At 41.6% G+C, this 24103-nt stretch overlaps 1 protein-coding gene across 1 annotated transcript in view; it reads right to left on the minus strand.

Annotated features, from left to right (window-relative positions):
• The window catches only part of COL9A1 (collagen type IX alpha 1 chain), a 144742-nt gene that overhangs the window by 79611 nt on the left and 41028 nt on the right, over positions 1-24103 (minus strand). Inside the window, exons 6-12 of the mRNA XM_088470515.1 lie at positions 20857-20940; positions 19562-19582; positions 17884-17958; positions 17621-17656; positions 17464-17526; positions 4421-4474; positions 2927-2962 (exon numbers count right to left, since the gene is read on the minus strand). Of these exons, the coding sequence (XP_088326641.1) occupies positions 2927-2962; positions 4421-4474; positions 17464-17526; positions 17621-17656; positions 17884-17958; positions 19562-19582; positions 20857-20940 (369 nt within the window). The remainder of the gene's footprint in view (positions 1-2926; positions 2963-4420; positions 4475-17463; positions 17527-17620; positions 17657-17883; positions 17959-19561; positions 19583-20856; positions 20941-24103) is intronic.

Below are 24103 nucleotides of genomic sequence, written 5' to 3' on the forward strand. Positions count from 1 at the left end.
TCCAGAGAGCTCTGTCACTGGTCTTCCCCTTCTGGCACTGACATTTGGTAGTAAAAAGTATTATTATGTTTATTGCAGCACATGACATCATGAATCATGGTGACAGAAGGGGCTGAAGCTGCAGAGACACTGGGGGCTGGAGAGACACAAGGAGTCTGGAGCTGCAGAGACACTGGGGAGTTGGAGAGGTTGAAGGGACTGGATAGACAGAAAAGAGCTAGAGCTGGAGAGACACAAGGAAATGTAGAGACAATGGGACTGGAGAGACAGAAGAGGCTGGGACTGGAGAGACAAAAGGGGAATGGAGCTGGAGAGACACAAGGGAGCTGGAGAGACACTGGGGGCTAGAGAGACACAGGGAGGCTGGAGCTGTAGAGACAGAAGGGGCTGGAAATACACTGAGCTGGAGAGACAATAGAGAGCTGGAGAAACAGGAGGCTGGAGAGACACCGAGAGACTGGAGCCAAGAGACACTGGGTGGAGTCTGGAGAGACAGAAGAAGGCTGAAGCTGCAAATACATTGCACTGTAAAGACAGAAGGGATGAAACTGGAGAGACACTGGATGAATGGAGAGACAAGAAGTTGTCAGAGAGACACTGGGAAGCTGGAGAGACACAAGAGGCTGGATAGACACAAGGTATCTGGAGAGACACTAGGGGTTGGAGAGACACAAGGTAGCTGGAGAGACATTAGGAGACTGGAGAAATGCAAGGAGGCTGGAGAGACACTAATGAGATGGAGAGACAGAAGTGGGCAGGATAGACAGAAGGGAACTGGAGCTAGAAAGAAAGAAGGGAACTGGAGCTGGAGAGACACTGGTGAGCTGGAGACACAATAGTGAGCTGAAGAGACAGAAGGGAGCTGGAAATGGAAAGAGAATGGACTGGACAGACAATAAGGAGCTGGAACTGGAGAAACAGAAGGAAGCCGGAGAGACACACAGAGACTGGATCTGAGAGACACTGTGGGAGATTGGAGAGACAAAAGGAGGCTGGAGTTACAAAGATATTGGGGACTGGAGAGACAGAAGGGATGGAGCTAGACAGCAACTGGGAGCCTCTAGAGACATAAGGAGGCTGGAGCTGGAGAGACAGAAGGGATCTGTAGCTGAAGAGACAAGGTGTCAGAGAGACACTGGGGAGCTGAAGAGACTAAAGGCGCTGGAGAGACACAAGGTAGCTGGGAGACTCAATGAGGCTTGAGAAACACAAGGAGGCTGGAGAGACACTAATGAGCTGGAGAGGCAGAATGGAACTGGAGCTGGAGAGACAAAAGGAGGCTGTAGCTGGAGCAACACTTTGGGGCTGGAAAGTCATAAGGAGGCTGGAGTTGGATAGACACTAAGGGGTTAGAGAGACACAAGGAGGCTGAAGCTGCAGATACACTGGAGGGGCTGGCCAGACAAAAGGGCTGGAGAGTGAAGGGGGCTGGAGCTGGAGAGACACAAGGAGGCTGGAACTGGAGAGATAATGGGAGGGCTGGAGTGATAGAAAGGGGCTGGAACTGGAGAGACACTGGGAGGCTTGAGAGACACAAGGAGGCTGGAGCTAGAGAGACAGAATGGGGTTGGAGCATCAGAAAAGTTAAAAACTGGCATATCAGGGGCAAACAAACTTGTTAGTAGAAAGTGCGTATGGTGGTTACCGAAAGCTGTTCCTGGTTTGAAAATGAAGTAATGGTACTTTCTACTAACAGGCTTGTTTGCCCCAGATATACCAGTTTTGTAGCAGCATTAGCATAAACTCACAGACGCAACTGCAGCAACAGACACAAGTTGGAAGAAAATAAGATCAAAGCAGTGGCCATGACTAATGACAAGTTTTCTTTCAGTAGTAGACACCGAGAGAGAAGGTTACAGAGTAGTTTGGAATCAGGAGGTGTAATTGGTGATTAATTCTATTAATGTTATATATTATATATGTCCCTTGATGAAGGTTATATAATACCGTCCGAAACGGGCTGTCGGGATGGCCATGTGCTATGCAAATATGCTGCTAATCCTTACCCGCACCATTTGGATGAGTATAACTGCTTTTTATATGTGATGGCTTTTTATATATGGTGGCCTTTTTGATACTATATTAAAATAATTTTGGATACTGACAATATATTAGTGTGCTGGTCACCTGAAGTATGTAATTGATGGATATCTTTAGGTGCTTATTCTTGATGATTTGACCTGGCACCCATATGCTATTACTGGAGGTGTGTGCTGTGTGCTACTTGTGTATATATATATATATATATATATATATATATATATACACAGTGAGAGAAAGAGAGAGAGAGATTCAGCAAACCAAAGATTATACTTTGCATTGCACACGTGTACGTGTATGTGTGTGTGTGTGTGTGTGTGTGTGTGTGTGTGTGTGTGTGTGTGTGTGTGTGTGTGTGTGTGTGTGTGTGTGTGTAGAACACACTTTCCATTATCTCCTAAACTCCTTTCATCTCCTATCTTTCTACCTTCTACTTGGTCACACATAGTCAGTGTGAAAAAATAAATAAACCTATCGGGTCATAATTTGCTCTCACTCTGGGTGCCAAACTTCCTTGCTACACCCCTACCACTGCTTTCCCTACTCTTCCTTCCCCCATTGAGCTCAGCAGAGTCGGCCAATGAGTAATCTTTGACAATGCAAGTAGCAGAGAACACATCTTATCTTAATAAAAATAATGTTCTATAGCAACTTTAGTGAATGTGTGGATTGAACTAAGAGTGAAAAATAGGATTGATGAGCAGGAATGAAACAAAAAGAATAGGAAAGTGAAGATAGTGAGCACTAGGTTACCACAAATAGATAATCGAGTCCTAATACACCATATAAACACATGCCATGAACATGTTAATAGTTTTGACATTTGAGGTTGAAAAAATGATTTTATTAATCAGTTAGTTAATTCTCACAAGTAATGTTTACTTACCGATAGTCCACGAGAACCCGGCAATCCAGGTTCACCCTGAAAGTAATAATTGTATTATTTTAAGTTATTTCATGTATACACCATAAGATAATATTCTCAGATGCAATATGCTAAATTAAATCAACTATACTATAGATGTTTTATGTGAGAAGTATATTTAGAAAAAATGGAGAATTGCTTCTAACAGGAGACTAGGATACGAGATTTTTACCTGTAATCTGACAATAGTATTGCACATGTCTATGGATGCCAAGTTTTGCAAAGGGGAAAGTGTTTGCTGAGGACATTGTACAGATCTAGTTTGTCTGTGTGCAAGGAATTATGAGTGCAATTGTGAACTGGCCTGTATGCCAAAATTGCAAACACAAGTCGCACTCAGTTCCGAATGTGGCTGCATCAAGTGAATTTTAGCGAGCTGCGCATACAGGTACAACATGCATGTTTGCGTATCTCCATGCAATTCTCTCCATCCGAGAAATGGGCATTTTTGGGTGGTAACTGGATGGCAACAATGAGCATTCGTGCAAGAGATCCATTTTATGACAGTGTCATGGGAGTGGCGTGGATGTGTAATCAGAGTTGCGTCCTATTCTGAGTCACGTGAATGCCATCAGGGCACCTATTCGGAATGGATCTCTTGTATACAGCGAGGGGTGGAAGTGGAAGTGCCAATACTAGCGATAAGGGCTGCCAAAAAACAGTAGGTGATTTATACACAGGGAGACTTATAGGAAATGTGCAGGGTGTTATTGGGTGGTGACTGTTTTCCATCATCATTAATATTGTGGTACTTAAAGACGGCAAAGTTGGCATCTTAGTCCTTTCACATATTCAGATTCATGGCGGTACACCAGACAAAGACTTGTAGCTATATTTGCATAAAGTCGCAGATGCAAGACCGGAAAGGGAAGCAGACACATGGACGCTACAGCATCTGACTCAGTGTCAGGCTCTAAGAGCAGTACTTTGACAGCTTGTATAAGACTAACATTTGTGCTTAACAGGAAATCATTCTGACCGAATATTTTTGAAACAGCCATATGGACAATAGTATGGTCACTGTTATTTTCCTGTACTCTTATGCTGTGTACACACTTTAATGACGGATCAATCAGCAGACTGATTCGCCATTCGAGCGGCTGATCTGTAAGCTATACACACTTGCCAATCGGCCGCTCAATATGTCTGGCCTGACATCACAACTGGGCATGCATTTTAAATGCCCGTCCAGTTGTGATGTCAGTGTTGGCAGTCCCTGCAGCCAGTGTATGGGTGGTTGGCGGGTCGCCCGTATATTGGCATCGGCTTGCTGCAAGGCCAGCCTGATATGTCTGTGAACAACGTCGTTCACAGACATATCGTGTGTACACACACGCTCATGCACTCATGATATATTGTTCGCCAATCAAACGAATGATATATCGACAAGTGTGTACACAGCATTAGAGCGATTAGGTTCATTTTTTCAAAGTCTAGGTTTAAGATTATACTGACCTTTTGCCCTCTTGGGCCGCCAGGGCCAGGAATTCCCTCAGGTCCTGTCAGTCCCTGTTATAATGAATACATAAAGTTACATCATTAATACTATAGCTGATAAAAGCACAGCATTAAAATATATGTAAACTCATCAGCCTCTTTGCAGCATAAATGAAAATTGTTTTGCAGATAGCTGCCATATTGCTCAACAAAGTACAAAACCCATTGCATCCATCAATGTGGGTAAATAGCAGGCATTTGGATCAGCTTCATTTTAGAACTCACAGTTAATTGTTTTGCAAACGGCTGTGACACTTGTTGCAAAATCTGTACATATGTTACTAAGTGCTCAGGCTGTTGTTAGTCAGCACCAATTGAACACCAGCTAAAACAAAACATGGATTGAGATTGTTGATCCCCATGCCAGGGCACCTCTTCTGTTCTTATTGCAAATGCAACATTTCTAGTACATTAGAGCTCTTAGAAGCATTGGCCGCAAGAGAGACGCTGGCATCATACTCAATAATACAAATGATTGCTCTATTTCCATGTGCTGAGCATGATTTTAGTGCAGTCTAATCATAGACAAAGCACATCCCATGCCCAGTGTATCTTCAGAGCTACATGTAAACGAGCCCTAACAGTAATTGTGGCTGCCTGCCAAGTTATATTATAGTGAATAAGGAAGACTGGGGGATGTAAGGGATCAGACTACCTGACATTTCTAGATGCTGAGTTCTTTACATTTTTCTCATCCAGATATCACACATATTGATTTCATTGGCTGCCTAGTACTTGCCTACTCTCTCAGAATGCCTGGGAGACTCCCAAATTTCCTTCAGTTTCCCTGGGAGAGTAGCCCACCCTCCCCGAATCAAGCCCAGACCTGCCCATTCCATATGCCCAGTGAAGTGAGTGGGATGAAGATTTGATTACATGTGAATTGCTGCTTTAAACCCTGCCACCGCTGTCTGCCGCAAATCTGGGAATTTTACAGCAGGGGGATGGTTCATGATGGTGCAAATCATTTTAATGACAACAGCTTGTATAAACATGCTATAGCATATGACTGGACATCAGTTCACAGCCTATGTTACAAAATTAATGATGTCACTGAATTTAATGATGATGTCAATGCGTTTTGAGGCTACTCAAGATGTAGATCACGTGGTACAGTACAGAGCAGGGGCAGAATATTGAATGAACAGGGCCAGTGATACCTTTCTAGCCTCTTGTATTCCCCATTCTTCTCTCAAAAGAGCAAAACACTCCGCTCAGCATATTTTCACTTTGGGGGAAGGGGGAACATTTTGCTGCTGGTGCTGCGTACCAAATTAAATAGATAAATCTGGACTTTTTGTTTAATTCAACCCCACTCTGTTTGTCCCCTTGATGTTGCTATTACCAGCCTATCTGATGAGTGCTGATGCTAGCAACACTTTTGGGGGCTGGGAGGAGACAACTTTTTGTTATTTTATTTTACAATACACAGAAAAGATCTGCGCTGATTATCCTGATCAGCAGATATTTGCACCAGCTGACAGGCATCTGCCAATGATATGCCTACTGACAGTCAGATCTGTAGTTCTGCATGAGCCACGTTTGCATAAACACGCTCTTACTTGCAGTCTATGCCATGAAACTGTATATAGCTTTAGAAATGTTTAATTTGTGAAATACATTATTTTAATACATTATCAAAACATGTTCATATTAATATAACAGCTAATATATATATTAAGAAACTGTAATTAAAAGTAGCTATATCAGCTGTATACAATTCTTCCTGTGTGAAGTTTCTGCACTAACACAAGGTCACCAGACATACTTTTAAAATAACTCATGAGGAAGAGCTCTGTTAAAAAAAAAATAACAAATATCACTGTTGTCTAAAAACTGAAATATATGTAATCTGGATGAGTAGTGAGAACAGTCTCAATAGACCAGTTACAATGTAGAAAACTACAGCAAATCAAACACTGAGCAGAATGTAAAACAGAATCAAACTACTGCAGTGCCATCTAGTGGAGGACTGAGGCATCACACTAGATTTAGAAGGTAAAATATGTAAGACGCAAAAACTCATGCTGAAATAAATACGTAATAAAATGCTATAATTTAAATATGGTTAATTAGGGTAATATTTATAAACTGTGTGTATGGAAAATCATTAGTCAATGAAGCAAGACAACATTATAACATGATATTATAGGAACACTGGCCTGTATATCGCAGCTGAAGTTTGAAGTATACAAAAGTTGTTTTTGACCAGTGCATGCATCAATGTGTTATTTATAGAGAGAGAACGGACTAGGGGCCTGATTCTGCAGGGATTGGGATCGCAGTAGCAATCACGTACGCAGTTCTGCTGCTAAAGTATGCTAATAATTGCCATCGCAAAGCACTTTCACTTGACAACATGTAGATGCCCACTTCTCCTCTCGAATATCCGTAATACCTTGCAATCCAGCCAAAACATCGGTAACATCGAAGTACATCAGAGCCACTCACACATTTAAGGCAGGTCTGACCCTACAACTACATTTCTAACTTTCCTGCACGCAGTGAGAGCTAAAGCTGCATATGAAATCGCAGTGGATAATTTATGCACTCCCCTGCCATGGCGTTCAAATTCACAGACACCCCTGCGTTTCTCCGACCACTCCCCCGTCACCACCCCCAAACAGTACTTCCTGTCAATCACTCTGCGATGGGTCTGTGTAGTCACTGCAATTGCAGACCCGATTGCAGTGGTGCCTTCGTGCATATGCATGCGCAGTGAGAGACAATTGACCATCTGCTCACGCTTTAGCAGTTGCGATCCTTGCTGAATCAGGCCCTAAGAATCTACACTATAACACGGTACTGTCATATAAATGAATACAGAATCTAACAGTTTCCAGTCTATAGAAAATAATTGTGCATTAAGGCACTTTTATCTTAAAAGATAACTTATTTTCAGTCAAAGTCTTATGCTAGGTACAAAGCTGAAACTTTATGATTTTCTTAGTGATTAATAGATTTTGAGGCCATCCCATTTCAAGTGTACACACTAGTCATCTTTCATTCCAATCGGAACGATTATCTGTCCCAAGACTTAAAACAAATTTTACATTTTTAAAGTAGTTGCGGAAATGTCAGACAGATGATCAGAAATTTATACACACATCAAAATGTGCACAATGTCAGCTCATCATTTTTAACAAATGTCAAGCAAGCAGGTCAGATCCAATCATCAAATACTGTATGACTGCTTTGGAACAATAATCGGCCCTGTGTGCTCTGGGCCTGATTCAGAGCCACTCACTCTGAATCAGGGCCGGGCTTTTTTTTTTTTGGATCGGCCTCTTGGCCGCTCGCATAGCTGTGGGTGACCACCCACAGCTATTGCGAGTGGCCATGATGATGGTCGTGATGGTCAAGACCATTGCGACCATCGGGCTTGCGACGAGACCCTTGTGGTAGGGTCTCGTGACCGCAAGCCCCAGAAAGATTTCGGCTCTAACAGAGCCGGAATCTCTCCACTGACATCACTCGTGATGTCAGTGGGGCCGCCCCCAAATGGCAGGCGTTCTCATGGGAACGCCTCCGTATGGGCAGCCACCCCCTCCGCCCACCCACCAAAGGAGGCGAGCTGTCACTCAACATCGACAGCTCGCCCCCTTTGGTGGGCGGGCCGGAACAACGGAATGACCGTCGCTAGCCGAGTCTCGTGCATGTGCACGATGGAGCTGGCTCCATTGTGCGCATGTGCTGTGGGCCACCATCGATCCGGTTGCGAGCGCTCAGCGCTTGCGACTGGGTCTGAATCAGGCCCTCTGTACACACTCTGAGAATATCGGACTGAGCAGCAGAAAATTGGTTGATTGGCCCGATTATAGCATAGTGTGTACCTTGCTTAAAAGGTTCCGACATTGTTTATAATAAACTACAAAAGTGGACATGCTCACTTAATTAAATTCAATTAGTAATTTTCAGACAAATTCGGTTATGTTTCTGTGTATTTGTATAGTGCATTTATATAACCTAGTGCAATATTTTATTTGTCTAGTAATCCACAATGCAATGAGTCATTAAGGGGTCTATTCATTATCACTTAATTTATACAAAAGCAGTTGAAAAACAACATTTTCACCTACTTTTGTATAATTTAAGTGTCAGACCCATTCATCATTCATGTAAGGCAGGAGATATCACAGATACTGTATCTCCTGGTCACATATGTGCCTCGATAATTTCCACAATCCCTATGCTTTAGTATGGGGATGTAGAAATTATGAAATTCATCAAGTTCTGAAAATGCTTTTTTTTCAGAACTTGACTGAGAAACTGTACGCCACCCTGAGATGGCATACAGCCCCCAATTATCTTCACAGGCTGTCAAGTAAACAGTCATGCCAGCCTAGCCACTGCAGCCAGCAGAGGAATCTATTAAAATTCCTTCCCTGCTGTCTCTGCACTACAGAGCCCCAGGAGCTGAGAGCTCCGGGGCACTGCAGACACGTGGCCCGGACTCACCGGCAGAAGACACAGAAGACAGAAGAGACAAGTGAGCTGGGGGAAAAGGATGCAGCAGTGGTGGCTGGGTGGGGAATCAGACACCCGCAATGCTGCGGGGGATCAGACACCCGCAGGGGGAGGGGGGCCATATCAGACACCCATGATGGCTGTGTGGGGGGGCAGAGTGGACATTGGAGGCTGCCGGGGGAGGGGGTGAAAGATCGCGGGGAATAGAGAGGGGGGGACAGATGCAGTGAGGAAATCCTTATGGATTCCTCATCTGTAGGGGGAAAAATATCACTTTTCCGAAAAGCTGACACCGCAAAAGAGCAGCTTTTCGCAAGTGATACTTTTGTTAGTGAGGCACGATGAATGCCTCCAAAAACTTTTTTAAACTCGCAGCGAGTTTAAAACATAATGATTACTAGTGATAATTATGTCATGATGAATAGGCCCCTTAGTCTTTTCAATCTGGACGTTGCTCTTCAGCACAGTTTCTTAACATCATTTGTATAAATAGCAACTTGTGTAAAAATTTACCTCAAGTACCCTATAGAAGATGTGCACTTTTCCCAAGCACCAACTAATGTAAATTATAAACCAAGATATCACAAGGTTTTTTTTGAGTACTTAAAAATATAAGTGATATCTTGGTAGTGAATAGACCTTTTTTAGTGTAACAGGGGGGAGTACCCACAGGTTAGGGGACACCCTTCTGCAGCAATATGGGAGCAAAAGAAGGAAAGGAAAGATAAAGATCTATGGTGCCCAGAATTGGTAATTATATATTACATTTTGTCAAGTATATTAATTACTGTGTGAGTACACAGGTTTTAGTATTATTTGATGAGCAGAAATTTAGTTACTAGCTTTGTATAAGGTACATATTGTTATTTTCAGCATACTAACTTGCACTATTACTAGGTACTGTAATCTAACAGTGATGTGCGCTACCTCTGGCTTTGGCTATGGACAGTGTTTAGGTATAGCTTAAAGTATCTCATCTACATTTGTAGGGGTTGTAATTTTATGTTACAAATAGTTAGTAAAATAACTTTATATTTAGAAATCCTAATGTGTATTTGTGTTTGTCCTTAATGATTCTGATACTGGTCACTATACTACCAAAGCATTGACCACACTCTAAAACATAGGTGTCTATTATGCTATACAGGAGCTCTGACTTCCTGTGCCTTCATGAACTCTATTTATATTTACAGACATATTTGCTTTAATAAGGAAATAGTAGTATAGTGTTCCCTTTGTCCATTATTCTGTATTCTGTATTACGGTCAGGTCTGCTCACTGCAGGCACATATGGTTCTATTTATTGGCCACTGCTGTTAAAGTACATATGTTGTCAGAGAGCGCAGTCAACTAGTGCAAGTTGTATTTATATTATATGGTTACCAGGTCAATCATCCAATATCATACACACATGAAAGACATGTTAGACTTTGCAATTAGTTCAATAGAATAATGTAATTTTATTATATGGTATCTAGTACAAACATTAAGAAAGTCTGTGAGTTAAATATGATAAAATTACATAGTATTTGATTTTTCATATGTGTCCAATGTTTAATGGCCAGACAATAGTGTTATCTTGCTGTGCTGCACACAGAATGGAACATGAGAACTGCGGGGAAATAGCACAATTTAAAAACCAATTGTTCTTCATGGCGTGCATGTAGTATAGGAAGTCAACATAATGTCAACAACAAAATGTTGACAGATTCGGAATGTCGACAGTCAGAATATAGACTTGGACATTAGGTCGACAAAAAATTTGTTGACATTCACAAATGTCAACATGGTTAAAATGTCGACATGTTCATAATGTCAAAATGTAACCTGTTGATACCAGAGTCTGAACATACAGTCATTTGCTTATTTTAGCCTTCCCCTAACCCCTAACCATATCCCTAACACTATACCTAATCCTAACCCTAAACCTAACAATAACACAAAAATGTACTGGTGTTGACATTTGTGAATGTCAATATTTTTCTTGTTGACTTTATGTCTATGTCAACATTCTCATTCTAACAGTAGACATTCAGAACCTGACAACATTCTGGTGTCAGCATTCTGATTGTCAACATTCTGGGGTTTATGCAATAGGGTGCGATCTGGTGCCGCTGCGGGAACTCCTGTGAGTCTTCCCACATTTTCAAAGCGGCTATCATTATAAAAGCGAAACCAACCTGGTTTTGCCGCTTTAAAAATACGGATCTCATAAATGTCATAAAGAGAATGCTTTCCTACAGGGATATATGTGGCATGGGTAACAGTGATTTGTTGCAGTTTGTGTAAGCAGCATACAAAACAGATCTTATAGTGCAACTGGTGTCTATCTGATCTATCCCCTGTATTTTCCTTGCACTCAATTCTATTTGGAGCTCAACAACCATGGTGTTATCTAGGAACGTTACCATTTAATAATGTATGTTATTTTTTTCTGTTTATTTAATGAATTTGTGAATAAAACATTAAAAATTATGTCCATCTTGGTATACAGCCACTCTAGTGGGTGTCACCTCTGAGTAGCTGTTCAGTAAAGGCCCTTCCCCTGTTACCATACCTACTGTGTATCTTATATTCAGGGCCACTTCTGAGGAGGATGTGTATTTCAAACATTCAACACAGGGAGCCTGTAGTGGTCATAGCACCTGATTGGACTGGTACAGTAGCCAATAATCTAGTGAAGTACCGTACCCACCACACACCCCTCCTGTCCATAGCACAGTGTTTCTGCAGTCCTACAGTGTTAGGAGTGATTTTTTTTTTTTGTGAGAAGTAGCACTGAATACAAGGTAATTACAAATCTCTCATACTGATTCTCTAAAACTTTTTAATAAATCTAAGTTGATTAACGATATTAATAAAAAAAAGATTGCCATAATCATACATTGTTATGCAGTTCAGTATGTCAGTATGGTTTAACCTTATTCTTAAGGTGCCCACACACATACCGACTTGCTCCCAATCAGCCGATGTACACGATTTCCCCTGAACTCTCCATGAACTCTCCCCAGGCAGTCGTGGTCACGATTTGGAGTTAAAAATGTCCAATCTGACTTAAGATCTATCTTGCAGACAGTGCATTGTATCCCAGTTGGCCAAATCAAGAACACTCTCCAGGAGGTAGGTGTATATGTGTCAAAGTCAACAATCAAGAGAAGACTTCACAAGAGTGAATATAGAGGGTTCACCACAAGATGTAAACCATTGGTGAGCCACAAAAACAGGAACCAGATTACAGTTTGCCAAACAACATCTAAAAAAGCCATTACAGTTCTGGAACAAAATCCTATGGACAGATGAGACAAAGATCAACTTGTACCAGAGTGATGGGAAGAGAAGAGTATGGAGAAGGAAAGGAACTGCTCATGAGTTTTGACTATAAACATTATAAGAAAAATGTAAAAAAAAATATAATAAATATCTTCTTTGTATTATTCTAATCAATTTTATAGTCAAAACTCTGCAGCAAAAAGTGTATGGCAGGTGAGGCACTGCCTCCCCTGTCTACCTTTTCTGCATATCCCAAATTTCCAGCACTATATACTGCTGCACCTTTGTATAATGCCCACATGAACCCCTGGGGTTCATATTTGTATCTGAAAATCTGGCTCTGATACTAGCCAGTGCCACTCCAGCGTTTTACCTCACCGCATGTCACTGGTATAGCATATGTATAAATTAAATTATACACTGTATAGATAGTGAATAGGCTAGCAGCTGAATCTCTGAAGAAAAACAGGACCACGCACCAGATGCACTGCAGCTTATAAATGGCCAAGAGTGTCAACTCACACCCAGAGCAACAAATAAGAATATAAAAAGCTAATTTACTTAAAATGCTGTGTAGAGTACTGTAGCACTGGCGAGCACTTAAGGATGGCAACCCACACCCTGTGCTGTCATAAGTAAAAATATACACTTGCTTAGCAAAGCAACTGATCGTGGGCACATTGATGATTAAAATGTGTTTGTACCAACTGGCATAATCTTTATTAATTTAAACATCAAGAAATTTGTTCAGACCACAGTTGGTAACAGAAGGTTTAAGCTCTAGGAGTCTGATGTACACTAACAGAGTGACTTATTAGAAATGACAAGGTTGGGACCTTTCCCTGAGCTGGAAATTCACAGACATATAACCTGCTGTGATTTTTAATTGTTTTTCTGCATCATACCAGTAAAGTGGATTTACTGATCATGCATCTACTTGTTCCAGTGCAGTTTTCAGTTAGCAACGCATATCATTAACAATTCAAGATAGTTTGGCAAAGCCCACTTACATAGTAAGTAAATGGGATATATGGGAGGTATATTGTATACAGGTGCTGCTCAGTATAAGTCTGTATAGACTAAAGTCATTGGTATTTGTTAAAAAAAATCAAGCTAACAGCAAATGAAAATAACTTCACAGACCAACAACACATAACATTGTTTACGTAAGCAGGAAGAAAGTCATATATAGTTATTTCCTCATTAGCATATGTAAAATATTACAAATCATGTAATTGACCCAGACTTTATACAACATGACAGGGCAGTGCATTCCGTGAAAGACATGTGACTGTGGGTATACTGTACAAGTACTACTATGTAACACTGTGTATGTAATACATGTAATTACAATAATTACAGACAGTCTGCAGGCTACAGATATCCTGTTTAAACATTTACTATCAGTGCTATTTGACAAACTGTAACAAGCAATTACCAAGCAATTTGATTAGTTTGAATAAGTTGCAAACCAGAAAAGTATGTGACATCTCAATTGCAGTCATTAAGTAGAGAAATGCAATGTATAATATGGGGAACCATGCTTAGACCACGTGTCAATGTATATGTAACAACTTTTACTACACAAGAAATCATTATTGTTTCAATGTCAGCATATAAATGGACAATCATGCACTTTACAGTACGAAACAAGAGCAAATACTAATCACTTCTGCCATAGAGTGATGCTCAGAGACTGCAGTCTTAGGCCTCAGACTTTGGAACAGTGAAAGTAACATGAATGAATTCCAACTTCTTCTCCAAATTGGCATTATGCTGTGCTGTGTGACATTCATGGGAGTCATTTCATTTTAGCAAATAGGCCAGAAGGTACTTCCGGTTTAAACATTTTTTCACACACAAAAAAAATCACAAATAATGTAATGAACCATTGTATTACCTAATATCTCTATCTCTTATCACTACACTGACATGTCTACCTCTACAACAGTGCACTAACTCACACTTCTATCCATGCCTCACTTGTGTCTTGTGTCTTGTGTCTTGTGTCTCTACCTGTGTATTACTCACTGCCTCACCTGATATATTATGTTACATTTCCACCTCCACATCTCTGCACTACCTCACATCTCTACATCATGAAACTGCATCATATTTCTCATTCTACATCATTGCACTACCTCATGTCTCTACCACTGTATCATTACACTGCCTCACATCTCTTTTTCCACATCACTGCAGTATTTCACATATCTACCGCTAAATCACTATACTACCACACATCTTTACCGTGGCATCACTGCACTACCACACTTATTTACCTCTGCATCACTACATAACCTCACATCATGTATTCTGCATTACTGCACTACCTCACATCTCTACCTTTGTGTCACTGCTCAACATCACATCTCTACATATGCATCACTGCACTACCTAATGTCTTCCTCACATCTATACCCCCACATCATTATACTACTTCACATGTCTTCTTCTGCATCACTGCACTACCTCACATCTCTACCTCTGCATTATTACACTTCCTCACACCTATACCCCTACATCATTATACTACCTCACATCTCTACCACTGCATTATTACACTTCCTCACACCTATACCCCTACATCATTATACTACCTCATATGTCTTCTTCTGTATCACTGCACTACCTCACATCTCTACCTCTGCATTATTACACTTCCTCACACCTATACCCCTACATCATTATACCTAACGTCTTCTTCTGTATCACTGACCTACCTCACATCTCTACCTCTGCATTATTACACTTCCTCACACCTATACCCCTACATCATTATACCTCACATGTTTTCTTCTGCATCACTGCATTACCTCACATCTCTGCCTCTGCATTATTTCACTTCCTCACACCTATACCCCTACATCATTATACTACCTCACGTCTTCTTCTGCACCACTGCATTACCTCACACCTCTACCTCTGCATTATTACACTTCCTCACACCAATACCCCTACATCATTATACTACCTCACATCTCTGCCTCTGCATTATTACACTTCCTCACACCTATACCCCTACATTATTATATTTAAAATCTTCTTCTGCATCACTGCACTACCTCACATCTCTACCTCTGCATTATTACACTTCCTCACACCTATACCCCTACATCATTATACTACCTCACATCTCTGCCTCTGCATTATTACACTTCCACACACCTATACCCCTACATTATTATATTTAAAATCTTCTTCTGCATCACTGCACTACCTCACATCTCTACCTCTGCATTATTACACTTCCTCACATCTATACCCCTACATCATTATACTACCTCACGTCTTCTTATGCATCACTGCACTACCTCACGTCTCTACCTCTGCATTATTTCACTTCCTCACACCTATACCCCTACATCATTATACTACCTCACGTCTTCTTCTGCACCACTGCATTACCTCACACCTCTACCTCTGCATTATTACACTTCCTCACACCTATACCCCTACATCATTATACTACCTCACATCTTCTTCTGCATCACCTCACACCTCTACCTTTGCATTATTACACTTCCTCATATCTATACCCCTACATCATTATACTACCTCACGTCTTCTTCTGCATCACTGCACTACCTCACATCTCTACCTCTGCATTATTACACTTCCTCATATCTATACCCCTACCTCATTATACTACCTCACATGTCTTCTTCTGCATCACTGCATTACCTCACATCTCTACCTCTGCATTATTACACTTCCTCACATCTATCAGGGCCGCAACTAGGGGAGGGCTAGAGGTGCACTTGCACCGGGTGCCGGATTGCAGGGGGTGAAATAAGCTGACTCGAGGTGACTAGGGGGCTGCAGACTCAGAAAACGGACATCCAAAAATGGCTGCCGCCAAAGAGGAGACAAATGCTAGAGGTCCTGACTGGCCCTCTAGTGTCTTTCTCCTCCTTGGCGGCGGCCATTTTTGGATGGCCGTTTTCAGCAAATTCCATGCGGAATGAGCATAAACCCCCTGGCAACGAGCATATACCCCCCTGGAAACAAGCATGAAACCCCATGGCAAGAAGCATAAACCTCATGGCAACGAGCATAAACCTCATGGCAACGAGTATGTAACCCCTGGCAATGAGCATAAACCCCCTGGCAATGAGCATAAACCCCCTGGCAACAAGCATGAAACCCCCTGGCAACAAGCATGAAACCCCATGGCAACGAGCATGTAACCCCTGACAATGAGCAGGTAATTTTAAAGTAATTAGAAGCCTTACTATGGTGTATAAAATGGTGTTGGGCAAATATGTAAGTGGCACTTTGGTAATAGGCATTACAGTGTGTGGCATAATGTGTAACGGGCATTATGGTGTGTGGAATAATGTAAGTCACTATACCAGGGATGTCTGAGTAGTGCACTGCCTTATGGAGGAGCAAGGACAAACTACAGGTACAGAAAGGGAGGGGGCGCAAAATTGTTGCCTTGCACCGGGTGACAGATATCCTAGTTTCGGCCCTGCATCTATACCCCTATATCATTATAAATCACGTCTTCTTCGGCATCGCTGCACTACCTCACGTCTCTACCTCTGCATTATTTCACTTCCTCACACCTACATCATTATTCCTCACATGTCTTCTTCTGTATCACTGACCTATCTCACATCTCTATAACTGTATCATTGCACTAGCACACATTTCTACTTTACAGTACATTGCTACAGCACAATGGCCTTATATAGAGTAGCAAGCCCTCAATATAGTGTGTACATGATTGGGCCAAAAGTGCATTTAAAAATGGCACCTTAATGTTCTTTAGGGACTTTTATTGTTTAGATAGGAAGGATTATTGTGTAGTGTGTACACTGGAAATCAGATGTTCTCAGGATCAGTTCAGCTGATCCAGATTCAATGAAGAGTGAGATCTTTCTCATTTCAAGTAGAATTAATTTTGCTTAATGTTTTAGATAATCTGCATTGCATCTAAAGGGACAACATACATACAATTTTATATATCACAGCACTGGATTAGCAACCATGATTAGGTAATTGGTGAGTATTAAACCTGCACCGCAATTTTAGCCTCCTGACCGTTTGATTACCCCGAAGATCTAGATCACATCATGTGAGGTGGACACAGCGGCTACTGCACTGTCACCTGAGCCCAGATACTCTCCTCACCAGTCTCTGTGCTCACACCAAGCCCTCTCCTAGCACAGAGACCGCCCACCACCCCTTATATGGGCACCGCATGTTTACAGCCGCATTCCAACCCAGCGCAGCAGCGGGCACACAGCCCTACTCACATCAGCTCCGGGCTCGCCTGGTAAGCCGGGCGATCCAGGTTTGCCGTCATCTCCATCTGAACCCTGATGAATGAGAGAACATACTGTAGGATTCACTTAATAATAAAGCGCACACAGCGGGTCGCATGCAATCGATGCTTAGGCAATAGTAACTTACCGTTGGGCCTGGAAGCCCGTCAGGACCTCTGTCTCCCTGTTACAGAAGCAGAGATGGTACAGAGTCATTACCCAGTCACATGATACACCTGAATTTACTAATGCTTTCACATACAGGTTCCAAGGCTAATGGTACGGTATATCTTTATATACTGTATGCCTCAATACATAGGATGCCTCTATACACAGAATGTCTCTATACATAGGATGTCTCTATAGACAAGTCTGCAAGTAAGATGTAATGGGCATATGCTAAACACTTACATCTATGCCATCAATTCCAGGAACTCCGGATGGTCCGGGGGGACCCTGTGGCCCTCGGGGTCCGGCTGGTCCTCTCTATTGAGAAGAAAGGATTAGATTAGGTGTCACACATCCCTGCACGTCTCAGAATAATTTCAAAATATTTTTTTTCAAGAGTTGATCGAATATGTCACAGACCATTACTTCTATTAATACATATCAGTTACATCTGCCTCTTAGTGGATGAAATTAGATACTCTGTAGTTCTAAACACACAGGTATACACATACACACACACAGGCACACTCACACACACATGTATACACACACATACACAGGTACACACATGCACACACACACAGGTACACTCACACACGTACACACAGTCACACACACAGGTACATACAGAAAGTACACGTGCACTCACACATGTACACACCAACACACAGGCACATGCATAAACGTACACACATAGATAAACGTACACACGTGCACACACACAGGTACACTCACAAAAGTACACACACAGGTACATACATAAAGTACACACATAGATAAACGTACACACGTGCACACACACAGGTACACTCACAAAAGTACACACACAGGTACATACATAAAGTACACACATAGATAAACGTACACACACACAGGTACACTCACAAAAGTACACACACAGGTACATACATAAAGTACACACATAGATAAACGTACACACGTGCACACACACAGGTACACTCACACAAGTACACACACAGGTACATACATAAAGTACACACATAGATAAACGTACACACATGCACACACAGGTACACTCTGGTATACGTGAACTATTAAACTTCTTATTTGTAGGAGGTTTCCTGGGGTGATCTATAGGGAGAGTGGTAATAATTGTGTTTATTCATACACTGGATAGAACGGATCATGACTGGAAATAACATGCACATGTCACTGTATATAGAAGAGTGCACTGAATCCAGTCTGTTACGTTGCTGCAGGCAGGATGAATGTGCTCTTGTCCTTCTTTGCTCCTATGTTTGCAGTGGCCTGTGGCTGGGCTTACAAAGAGGACTATTGTGAGGTGGAGGTCTCCCCCTGTTCCCCTCTCTATTTGCAGGATTGGTGGGAAGAATCCAAGAGGAGGGAGGCAATAGTGTCCACCCTCTGACACTGATCTGTCCTGGACCCCTTACACTTACTGCTACCTGATTAACCCTATGTTACCTGTAAGTGTCTATACTCAATGTAACGTTACTTGTTTCGCTTACCATAACTTATTTATTACCCGCGATGCTACTAGACTTTCTGAGCATAGATACAAAGCATCTGTAGAGTAATTAGCATTACCCGTGTAATAAAGAATGCAGGCTATAACAGTAGAAGCATTATAAGTAGTATGCTTCATCTATGTACCCAGGGCGGTGTGTAAATTAGAGGATCGGTTTTGAACACACACTGCAATAAACACTGTATCGATGTTAATTCACTTATCACGTTAGACTATACACATATCATTACTGCAAAACTTTTACTTTATTAATTATAGTGAGCTGCCAAAACAGTAATGACACAGTTAACTCTTTCCATGCTGCAATAGTGTTTGCCCCAGCAAAAGCTGCAATGAATATCCGTTTTCAAACCTCATACAAGCTCCAAAACTTTGACATAATGCAGTTTGATAAAGCCCATCTCTCCTTACCTGGAGCAGCGCCTGGCTGACCTGCAAAAGACGAATGAAGTTAATTGTAACTTACTTGAGCTAAGGAGAAGATGCTGAGCTGTAAGAGTAGCACCATCACTAGGACCCCGCCATCCCTGACAGTCTTAGCCATAGTATAACCTATAGCTAGCCAAGAAATCACAGGATCCTTTCCCCCTGACCAACTTTAGGACCCACAAGGCAAATCCCCCAACTGAATCAGCTAACACTAGTAGGAAGGTAAGCCCTGCAGAAGGCGTCAGATCCTTATGTTTATTAATATCCTGGGAGGAGGATAGTAATGATTGGAGGATACCCTGTCTGTGGGATGGGAAAGGTAGGCTACTAGGAGCATATTAACCCTTCAGCTGGAAACTGTAACTCTAATACAGTGTTGTCACATTCATTATTAACTGCAAACAAGGGGTTACTGACCTTACATAACACCCCTCTATATCAGGTATATTAAACTTCCTTATGGCCGACCAATATGACATTCCCACGCCTTCACTTTATAACCTATTTCTTCATTTTCTTACAGGATGTTGCTTTTCTGAAAGTGGCCAGTAATGTTCCCAATATGATAAAATAAAATTATCCATTATTTTAACTTACATCAACTTTATTGAGACTAAAAATCATAAAGAATCTGGATTATCTAACATTTAATACAACTACATTAAATAATATTTATACTGTCCTATCAACCTAATATCCTATTATTTCATGGTATTAACGGCGCTCTTTATTATGTTGTCTTAATCTTATAAAAAGCTACTGTCTAATAGTAAACACTTGGTTTAACATTGAATCATTTAACCCTTTGTATCTGTTTTAGTGACACAAATCACATTTTAAAGTACTTGTTATGGTACATACACACGGTGCAATTATAATGCACAATATGAACGATAACGATATTGTCCATCGACCTTGTATGCAGGCCAACCTGTCGATATCGACCAGGTTACTATAGGGACCCGCGAACGTTGATCGCGGGTCGTTGGCGGGTTGGTGGTGTGCTGGATGATTGATGACCGATATCGATCATCCAGCAGACTTGGGAGATCATTCAACAATATCGTTATCATTGACGATCGTCTCTTTGTGCATGCATCATTACATTTTGTTTTAAAAAAAATTTAAGCATTGGTTTCTTTGATTAAAAATCAATACAAAACACAAGCTGAACAATGCATGCAAATATAATCAATCTTGTGTTCAATTTCGGGGGCCTCTGTATGTTCCTCTGCTGATGCTACAGCCCCAGCAGGTTACTATCATCATCCACCTACCGCTCTCCTGGCCTCCAGCTCAGTGCAGGACTCTCTCTCCGGCCTCAGAGGATCACAGTGAATTAACATCCACTGGAGGTCAAACTGTTACAGAAAATGAATTGTGTCAGATTAAGGATATAGTTACAATATAGTGATAGTTTCATACAGAAAAGTTTTGTTTGTACATCATGTCAGAGTAACAACAGAATAAAAAAATACATTCTTTATATATGTCTGTGCATTGACACTGCTATCCAGATAGAACATGGCTATGTTGGTGCCATGGGGCAGTGATGGTTTGCTGTGGGCTCTTAACACACTTTAACCAGGCGGGGACAGAGCATAGCCTGGGAGGCTTTGATGAAGCCGGCAATGGCTGCTGCTGGGTCCGTATATGCAATGGGGACCATAATGCTCACGAGTAAGCAATACATGACAATCCACAGTAATCTTAGATTACCGCTGTTTGTTAAATATTGAAAGGAGAACAAACCCCCTTTAGTGAGTGCTAAAGAGGTTTACATCTCGTTGCTAAATGGGGCCCTATGTTATTATTTACTCATTATAAGAACACAAAGATGTTTCACCAATGTGATAAGTAGGTAAACCTTTACTGTATCTATACCCAGAAATAAGGTCATTTGAGCCTGGTGCTGCTAAACAGTAATTTATTAATCATCAGGAAATTTTATCATCACTGTATGAAAGTAAAATCTTTGTTATTTCAGTCAGCAACATTGAGGTTTGTTAACATTATGAGGAGGAGAATAGACAACTACAGATGTCTGCTGCTTAGTGGTCTGAGAAACATTATAGGACCATTTAAAAAATGTTCTCTTTGGCGAAAACTAATTTTCAGCATATCACCACAAGATCATTTTATAAAGCATGATGGTGGAGGGTGATGGATTGGGGTTGTTTTGCAGCCATAGGATCTGAACACAGGGTTTGATTCATAGATGTATGCAAACCCAATTGTTTGTGTACAGTACATCTCAGGTGGCATGGAGACTGCGCAAGCACAGGACCTATTCTCCACATGTGCAGAACGGGTCTTGCGAGATCGCTCGCAATGCCCACTAAGCTTCAGCCTGATCGACAGGCTGCACCCATTTGGGGGTGGGGAGGGGGCAGTGACCAGGTCCATTTTATAAAATGGGAGCACGTAGGCCCCATTTTGTAGGCGTACGGAGGCCAGGCTCTGCGTCTTCCAATGCAGATTTCCTGGCCCCAGGTGAGCAGTTCTGGCAGCCAGTCTAAATAAGCTTAGGATTATTCAGATGGCCAATGGTTGCGATCATCTCACTGATGATTTTGATGGTGATCTGATGCTGCATCCTTGGATGGAGCACTCAGACCTGCAATGCTGGCAGGAGGATTTTTTTGCCCTCATATGCCTCCTGCTGCATTAGCATATGTTAGCATTGCTGCTCCATCCAAAGACGTAGGCAGCAACAATGCTATTAGCATCCTTCTCTGAATCACCCCCACATTGCAATCATTAAAACCAGTCATTGGACAAAAAATGAATTGTGAAACATAAAAATGATCCTGGCCACACATGCAAAGCTACAACAGAATGACTGGGGGGAAATTAGGACTTTTAAAGGTAAAGTCAAAGGGCCTGATTCAGAGTCGTTCGCTATTTGCGGTCGTTCGTTCAAAAACAAGGGGTGGCTATTCAAATGATCCGTTCGCAAATTGCAGTCTGTTCACACCTCTAAGTCTGAACGAGCGAGCAAAACATACGCTCGTTTATTTGTTAAAAACGCCCCCTGGCCGCTCGCACCGTACGTCATGTCCGCTATTTATTAGATTAATCGAGTACATCGACCAGCGTATGAACTGCTCGCTATTCTTGTGGTTGGTTTTGCTACCACAATCTTGCGAGCAGTTCTGGCTATAAAATAACCCAGTGACGTGGTCAATGACGCTGCTGTATTAATTATGCACACCCATAAAACGCCCGTTTTGACCTTTAAGCACGCCTGCGTTCGGATCTCCACTCCCCATTTTCAAGCACCTTCCCCTGTTACCACCCACATACGCCTCATTCTGTCACTCAAAATAGCAGGCATTCGCTATATTGCGAGCACATGAATTTCGGCCGCACTGACTGGTTCGCGCATGCGTATAACGATCCGTACGCATGCGCAGATGTGCGAACATCGCTCGGAACGAGCGTACTGCCGCTAGCGAGTGGCTCTGAATGAGGGCCAAAGTCAGTGATAAATAGATGCTGTGGTGGGACCAGCAGAGATCTGTGAATTAGCAAATGACCTCGAATATCAATGAACTAAAAAAGTGTTATAAGGAGGAGTGGTCCAAATGATCTCATCATATTATGTAATAAAAATGATTATCTGAAGTTATTGCTGCAAACAGTGGTTCTATAAGCTGCTGAGTCATGGGGCGTGATTACTTTTGCTTACATTGCATCTTAAGGTTGGCTTAGTTTGTTGGAAAAATAATGGAAATGGAAATCTATTGGTTATTTGACTAATGAGATGAGATATATAAAAGTTTAGGACCTGGTCATGATTAGAATAATGTTAATTATGTCCTGATATGTAAAAACAAGTTTGAAAGAGATTGTACTTTCTTTTTCATATACGTAGCTGTACATGGTTATCTGGTATCTGCAGAATCCTACTATAGTGTGTATGCAGGAATATCAGAGGTTTTTCCTCGCAAGGACAAATCGAGAATTCATCACACCTTAAGTAGAAATTGTACAGTGTGTGCCCAGCTCAAGATATAAATGGTTTAGTAATGTTTCTCAGAAGCTTATCTAGCAACAGTTCAAGACAAGATACCCATCATTCTGATTGTTATGTAATTCTATTAAATTCCAAAGGCCTTCTTGTCTATTACCTCCTATCAATTCTAAGCTCATGTGCAAAGTGGTGTAAAGAATTTTCTCTTTCTATGTTCCCTATGGTAGTTCATTTAAAGTAGTATGTAGTTCAATGTCAGGCTGTGATAATGTTTTCTGTTATTAGCATACTCACACTACAACCTGCACTGTATGATCAAAATCTCCCCTACTTTTAAAGCACAGTATTGCATTTTAAGAAGCATTGGATATGTGTCAGTTTAATTATACTACTGTGGACCTGTATTTACCGTGTGTTCTGATGGAATGTGCTGCAGGAAGACAGGCACACAAGGGGCTCTCTATAACTGACTGCTATGATCCTGTGAAATGTTTCACCATTGTGAGATATGTAGACTGGCCTCCATAATGTGACCTATGATGAAGAGC

Source organism: Taudactylus pleione, unplaced genomic scaffold (genome assembly GCF_031769625.1).
Source record: "Taudactylus pleione unplaced genomic scaffold, aTauple2 ptg000015l, whole genome shotgun sequence".
Lineage (NCBI taxonomy): Eukaryota > Metazoa > Chordata > Amphibia > Anura > Myobatrachidae > Taudactylus > Taudactylus pleione.